At 46.7% G+C, this 7,744-nt stretch overlaps 1 protein-coding gene across 1 annotated transcript; it reads right to left on the reverse strand.

Moving 5' to 3' along the window:
* Positions 1–693: 693 nt before the first annotated feature.
* LOC117971261 (flavin-containing monooxygenase 5-like) lies at positions 694–7,677 on the reverse strand. Its single transcript, XM_034919370.2, has 9 exons — positions 7,310–7,677; positions 5,738–5,879; positions 4,718–4,906; positions 4,455–4,620; positions 3,431–3,573; positions 3,032–3,231; positions 2,588–2,943; positions 1,874–1,946; positions 694–1,764 (listed from the first exon to the last, which is right to left on the reverse strand). The coding sequence occupies exons 2-9, from the start codon at positions 5,867–5,869 to the stop codon at positions 1,350–1,352; spliced, it is 1,674 nt and encodes a 557-aa protein (XP_034775261.2). The 5' UTR covers positions 5,870–5,879; positions 7,310–7,677; the 3' UTR covers positions 694–1,349.
* Positions 7,678–7,744: the final 67 nt, after the last annotated feature.

Here is a 7,744-nt window from a genome sequence, read left to right on the forward strand (position 1 = left end):
CTAGGAGAATGGTTAGGGTTTGGGTTCGGGTCTAGGAGAATGGTTAGGGTTTGGGTTCGGGTTCTAGGAGAATGGTTTGGGTTCGGGTCTAGGAGAATGGTTAAGGTTTTGTGTTCGGGTTCTAGGAGAATGGTTAGGGCTGGCTCTTAGGTAGGACTGTGACAGATGTATCTGTACATTGTCACAGCCCACACTTATTGTAACTGGCTCCCAGAATGCACCAGACCACTCCACTTTTAAACACATTTTACAAAAAGGTTCTTCAATAAGCCCTCCCTCGCAATGTGTCACTCAAAACAAGGACAGCAATTCAGTGTCTCACTGTGGGTTACTGTAACGTGCACTAACAGCCCCCTCCCCTCTGTGCAGTCTTGCCTAGATGATCCTGCTTCTCAGCTCCGGTCTCGGCAGACTGGAGGCGCCAGGCTCGCCACTAGGTGTCGCTCTCTACTGTATTTATTATAATCTTGTATTCCAGGCATCTGCGTTACAATACCTGGTTAAATATTTCATCTTGTGTATAGTTGGCTAACGTATACGTGCAATCATATAATTCAGGATTATTACATCTTCATTAAATTATTTTTAGACACCCTTTTCTCATGAATTAATAGCAGTTAGTTTAAAGGGAAGTTTTCCAATTACCCAAACAACAAACTACCCACCAACAATGAGATTTTCACAGCAATATGATTGAGGTTAAATATAATCATTTATTCAAATTTATAACAAAACACCAATTACAAAATGTGACACCTTTTACAACATGTTGTCATGTTGGCAATTTCTCTTTGTTAATTCAAAATACAGCTGATGGTCACCAAAGTCCCGGGTCAGGGTGAGGTAACGGGGACGGTAACTGAAGCAGACAATGGAAAGTTCTGAATTGCATTTTCTGCCTAGCTGGGTAAGAGTCCCCAGATTTCCAAAGCTCAGGACCGGGGCACATAGATTAAGAATAGTTATAAAACGACACTTTTTTAAAGCATGCTTCTTATTTGAATATAGTGCTTTTATCACTGTTACTGTTTTCACAGTAAAATAAAAAAAAACAACGAGCTCTGTCTGCTGCACAACCACGGCACCTTCCCTTTCCAGCTCCTGGCCATGTTGAACTACATGTTCTAATCATATGGATTGCTGTTTTTACTGCTGCTTTTGCACATTTTTAATTTAGTACACTAACCTATATGAAAAATATTATTCATGACACATTAATATGATTGCTGACTATTTATGTAATTAACGCAAGGAGCGCTATCTGGCTCCTTTGCAAACTAGAAAAATCTCAGGACACTGGGACATTTGATGGGAAAAGGGGATGGTCCCTGTAAAACCAGGACATCTGGTCACCCTAAGTTGGGTACAAATCTCTGGATAAAGGGGGGAGGGTTCTGGATAAAGAGGGGAGGGTAGCGGTGGATGTAAAGGGAAGCTGCAGTGCACAGCAGGCAGGCAGCAGACAGTTTGAGCAGCAGAGGCACCGTGGAGGGGCGGGGTGTTTCCGGGAGCACACGTGTTCTCAGCGGCTTGGCGACGCGGTCCCACTGCGTGAGGATGGCACGGCGAGCCCCGGCCCACTGCCCCGGCCCACAGAGGCGGTACTGGTATGGGGTGCAGGGTCCCAACAGCAACTGCAGACCCAGCCTCATGTCCCTGAGCAGCAGCCAGCCCAGCCTGGGGCGCACGCCCAGCTGTGCAGCCAGCTCATCCATGTAGGGGATATAGTCCACCTGGATGGTGTGGCGCTGGGACAGCACGTACCTGCATTGAGGGCGAGAGAGCATCAGTGCAGCCTCCAGTTTTCACTATTTTATCCCTCACGAGATGAAATAACACATATATATCAGATGATATGTTTTTGTATCTGTACCTTTTGGCCATCGCCTTTTTCTTATTCTCAATGTCCTTCAGCATAGTTTTCTCCGGTGGCAGCTTTTGTAATTCTGAGAAGAGAACAGAAAACAGAGACAGGGTAAAACAATACCCCCCCCCCCCCCCCCCCCCCCGACACCAGCCTGCCGCTGCACACCACCACCACAGCTCTCAGCTACTGTACCGTCTCCCTCCCTCATCAACGTGGCAGCTGTCCTTGTGAAGCAGTCTTCACCAGTAATATTTGTAGAGCTTTTTAACTGAACCAAGACTTTGCACATATACAGCTATGTATCTGGAATACTCTAAATCTTTAAATAAACTTCAAAAGATAGACTGCTCATTTAAAGATAAGAAACAAATGTAATAGAATTACGCAGTCCATGTCATGTTAAAAGACAGCAATACGATTTTATTGTTTCCATTTCGGTATGGCTGCTTTGGACCTTCATTCCAAAACTGTCATACGACTCCACAACTATAAGACAATGACATGTGCACAGAAAATCTAAATTCTGTCGTGTTAAGCATTTACTTGGACTGACTGCACACCATTACATTTCAGGCCAAGACAGATGTAGAAAAAATTCTAATTTTTTTAAAAGTGTTCAGTGCATCTGTCTTGCCCAAAACCTCCAACCATCTAAACCCCATCTCAACCCCATCCCAGCAATCCACTGTTAATTTGCAAGCTTCAATCACCGGCTCCTACCTGCAAAGACCCGCGTTGCCCACCGCGCCTGCAGCTCCGAGATGGGCATGATGGCTCCTAGAGGCTGGATGAGTCCAATGACAGCCAGTGTGGGGCGCTCCAAGGCAGGAGGGAACACGTACTTGTACAGAGACACCTGGTTGTCGGCCACAGCGAGGACAGAGTCGTCGAGGAAGGGGAAGGAGAAGGTGTATCCCGTGGCGAAGACCACCACGTCGATTCTGTCCTCCACGCTCCCGTCCTGGAACACCACACTCGCACTCCTGAACTCGCTCACGTTGGGTTTGACCTGAACCCTCCCTGAGAGGATGCGGTTTGGGAGATCGTCGTTCACCATGGGATGCTGGCTGAAGAGCCTGTGAGGGAGGGAGAGGAAACACGTGGTGATCTCTTCAGGGTCTTACTGTTCACCTGGTACCTTCAGGAGCCATGCCTGGATATTACCTGTGCTCGGGCTGGAGTCCGTACAGACTGTGGTCAAAGCGGGTGTTGATCTTCCTCTCCCCGATCCAGTTCAGGAGGCTGGAAGGCAGGTATTTCCTCAGCAGGGCCGTGATGCGTGTGTTGTACATCATATCGACAGGGAACCCGTTATCTGAGACACGACTCAGCACCCAGGAGCCTCGCCTCGTGCTCAAGAACACCTGCAGAGGATTGAGATCCTGACTTACACTCTCTGAACGTTCGTTACTCAGCTGTGTTCTGTCATTAGGCTCACTTTTCTAAAGGGTGCATGAAGAGCGTTTGAACCGTGGGCTGGTCATGGTGCTTCTGAACTCTAGCTGAAGAAACAAACCGACGTCTCTGTTCGGTTGTTTATTTGTGCACATTGCTGGGGCCCACCTGCTCTGCGACTCCGCTCATCTCCACAGCAATGTCGCCTCCCGAATTCCCAATCCCAATCACCAGGACCCTCTTCCCCTGGAATTCTTGGGGACTCTTGTAATCCCGACTGTGGAAATACTGCCCTCCGAACTTCTCGATCCCTAGAGGGCGTGAAGAAAGCGTGTTTAAATTCAGGTCTCCAGATTGTGGAACTCATTGCCCTTTTCTATTTAGTGATGCTGCCTTAGGCAATATCTTTAAGTCAAGATTAAAAGACTTGCTTTTAAGGGGCTCTCGAGTGGTGCATCCAGTAAAAGCACTCGCGTAGAGTGCAGGATGCTCCCTATAGTCTGGACGTCGTCGGTTTGAGTCCAGGCTATTCCTTTGCCGACCGAGGACTGGAGCTCCCAGGGGGCGGCACACAATTGGCCAAGCGTCGCCCGGGGGGAGGGAGGGTTAGGTCGGCCAGGGTGTTCTCGGCTCACCGCACACCAGCGACCCCTGTAGTCTGGCCAGGCGCCTGCGGGCTTACCTGTACGCTGCCCAGAGCTGCGTTGTCCTCCGACGCTGTAGCTCTGGGTGGCTGTGTGGTGAGTTTGCAGTGCAAAAAAAAGTGGTCGGCTGACGGCACACGCTTCGGAGGACAGCGTGTGTTCGTCTTTGCCGTTCCCGAGTTAGCGTGGGGGTGGTAGCAGTGAGCTAATTTAAACAAAAATAATTGGACACTATTAAATTGGGGAGAAAACAAAAAAACTAGTTTAAATACTAAATTATATATATATATATATATATATATATATATATATATATATATATATTTGTATTTTATTATGGTGGTATGAAAGGTGCTATATAAATGCAAAGCAATAGAATTGAAATAGAGTAAAAGAGTGACCTGTTGATGTATGCCGGTGCCAGTGTACTGTTGTATTAATGTACATTAACCCCATTATCAATAGACAATGTTGCTGTTACCCCAGAGTCCAGTTCAGCCCCTCAATGTTACCCGTCTTGCACACAGCACTTGTGTGGGAGTCCCTACCTGGGAAGTCGTGCAGAGGCATGTGGGGGTGGGTGTGGTGTCCAGTGCAGACCATCACCCCGTCGAAGGTTTCCGATTGCTCCTGCCCCGCACTGCTCACACTCACCACCTCCCACTGTCCCGAGCGGGAGAAATCCAGACGCTTCTTCACACTGCGCACTGCGGTCTGACACACACACGGGAAAGGAAACAGTCAGTAAGCAGATTTACACAGTGCAGTCGTTTTCACAGAGCGCGACAGGGCAAGGGAAACGCACACTGACCTGGAAGCGAACGTGGCGCGTCAGGTCAAAGTGCTGGGCGTACATGCGGAAGTATTCCAGGATGCGGGAGTTGTGCATGTAGTTGGGAAAGTGATCAGGAATGGGGAAGTCGCTGTAGCACATCATCTCTTTGGAGGTGTTGATGATGACCGAGTGGTAGATACTGGCTCGCTCAGCCTCCGCTTCCTCCTGCAAACGAGAGACGCAATTATACAGCTGACTGGAAAGGGTAGTGCAAACTGTGTGCTGTTCACACACTGTACGGTACACTGGGCTCCTAATGAGCTGTGGAATGAGCGAAACAGAAGATCTCTACGTATATATGTTTGTAAAACCCAGATAACTCGTATACTTGTAACATATTCAAATAAAACCTGCCTGTACAATGCTGAACAAAACCAGGACATCTCAACGTGCTTGAGCTTGAAAGATTGGGGGTGGGGGGGGATGAGGGGTGTGGGACTATTAGCAAAGAAATGCTGAAAAAAAGTTTGAGAAAAATCAGCTCAAAAACACTCAACATCTGCCTTTGAGAAATCTAGGGAATTATCTGAGACACATTGCTTAGCAGTCTGATGCATTCCAGCCTGTACAGTAATTTGATCTTACCTGGACAAACCGGAGCCTAAATTAGACACACGATGCATCGTTTGTGCAAGCCACTTACAATCGAGGCTTACATTATTCCCTGGCAGCAAGAAACTCATTTGTACAGGTCATGTTTTTTTGGACTTGATGAAAGCATCTGTGTGTAACAAGACAGAGGCTGTGTGCGATCCAGCGCCCTGCAAGCAAGTGTCTTAACCACAATGCAAAAGAGCCAGGCTTCTCTGCATGCGTGGCTTTAGAGCTTTTAACCTCCTCTCATCGACGGGACAGAATCTGTAACAGCAGTGCATCACACAACACTGCCTGTTACATGTGGGACAAAGACTCTGCAGAGTTGACGTGAGGTTTTGTGATATGGGCTCTCTTTAAAGGAACAAGCAGAATCAGAAAGAATTAAAAGCACCCTCTCACCTTGAACCTCCAGAGCCCCCCGATGTCCTTGCTGCGTTCGAAGCAGACCGGCTCCAGCCCCTCGTCCAAACAGCTCTTAATGCAGGTGAGCCCCGTGGCTCCGGCCCCGATCACAGCTATCCGCCGCCCCATCTCACTGCCGCTGCCGTGGGGAAGAGGGAGAGATTACTGGTTCAAATACTGCCGCTGTTTCGATCTTGAAGACAGTCCGTGTCAAAGGTAGTGCAAACCAGCATCTCAAACATTGCACACACTTTTGAAAACAGCACATTTAACACTGAAATAGTGTGGTAATCTATATTTTCAACCAAGTTATAGGCAAAAAAAGAGAAAGGGTTACAAAGGGTTGAGTGATAAAACTGAACATGGTTTTGGGGCATTAAGGCTTTAAGTTAACTGAATGGTGGTCTTGTAATCATATAGGACCTCAGGCACATGCTTTATTAATATGATAAAAAGGCCCATTAAAAGCACTAGCTTCTTTGTTCCAAAAGCTAAACATGAACGTCACCCATTTAGGCAACTGCGGGGTTAGACATTTTACATAACAATATTTTGATGAGAATATCAAAACTGAAAGAAAAGGTGTTCCATCTGAAATGATACCATTACCAATATATGGATTGGATTACAGAGTTGTAGTGTCTGCTGCTTACTTTACATTGAAGCGATTTTCAGTTGAATCTTTCTTGACAGCATTTCCATTAACTGCTGCACTGTCAGCACGTCACTACGTCTCAAGGTATTTTCTCACGTTTTTTCCCTCATAACTTTACAGGCTTGATACATTGATTGCAGCAAAACATAAGAACAAAAACATAAGGACAACGCAGCTCTGGGCAGCTTACAGGCAAGCCCGCAGGTGCCCGGCCAGACTACAGGGGTCGCTGGTGTGAACATAAGAAAGTTTACAAACGAGAGGAGGCCATTCAGCCCATCTTGCTCATTTGGTTGTTAGTAGCTTATTTATCCCAGAATCTCATCAAGCAGCTTCTTGAAGGATCCCAGGGTGTCAGCTTCAACAACATTACTGGGGAGTTGGTTCCAGACCCTCACAATTCTCTGTGTAAAAAACTGCCCCTTATTTTCTGTTCTGAATGTCCCTTTATCTAATCTCCATTTGTGACCCTGGTTCTTGTTTCTTTTTTCAGGTCGAAAAAGTCCCTTGGGTCGACATTGTCAATACCTTTTAGAATTTGTAATTCTTGAATCAGATCGCTGCGTAGTCTTCTTTGTTCAAGACTGAATAGATTCAATTCTTTAAGCCTGTCTGCTTACGACATTGTCTAGATGAAGACATTTCTGAGTCAACATAAACTCCTAGATGTTTTTCATAGATTCCTTCTTCAATTTCATATCTCCCATATGCTATTTATAATGCACGTTTCTATTGCCTGCGTGCAATATCTTACACTTTTCTCTATTAAATGTAATTTGCCGTGTGTCTGCCCAGTTCTGAATGCTGACGAGGTCATTGCTGGGTGTCTTTATACTTTATTCCACGGGCTTCAGTTAACGTGAACAGTAACAGCGTCCATCATGCATGATAGTTCTAAGCAAATACAATCTTACCTGTCGTTTCTGAGCGTCAAGATTCAATTCTGCCGAGTTTGCCAAAGTTACCTGCTACCTCGGTAGCACTGTAGATATTCATAACAAAGGTCTCCAATCGTTTTGTTTTCGTGAACTATGTACTGTAACTGTATCAGCCGAGCGAAAACAAACAGGCAGCGACAATGACGTATAGAAGGAGAGAGGGCAGAGGGGGCGTGGGCGCGGGCGGCGAGAAGGAGCAGTTTAGTGGTAAGACAATGCGCCGGCCTGCAGTGTGTATGTGCCCTCTCATGCCAGATCCCATACCTACTGTAAAATGAGTGCAAAGTAGTCGTATGACCTTGACAACACTCCGGTCTCAGCAGACTGGAGGCGCCAGGCTCGCCACTAGGTGTCGCTCTCGACTGTATTTATTATAATCTTGTATTCCAGGCATCTGAGTTACAATAACTC

This window comes from Acipenser ruthenus, unplaced genomic scaffold, assembly GCF_902713425.1.
Source record: "Acipenser ruthenus unplaced genomic scaffold, fAciRut3.2 maternal haplotype, whole genome shotgun sequence".
In the NCBI taxonomy this organism is placed as follows: Eukaryota; Metazoa; Chordata; class Actinopteri; order Acipenseriformes; family Acipenseridae; genus Acipenser; species Acipenser ruthenus.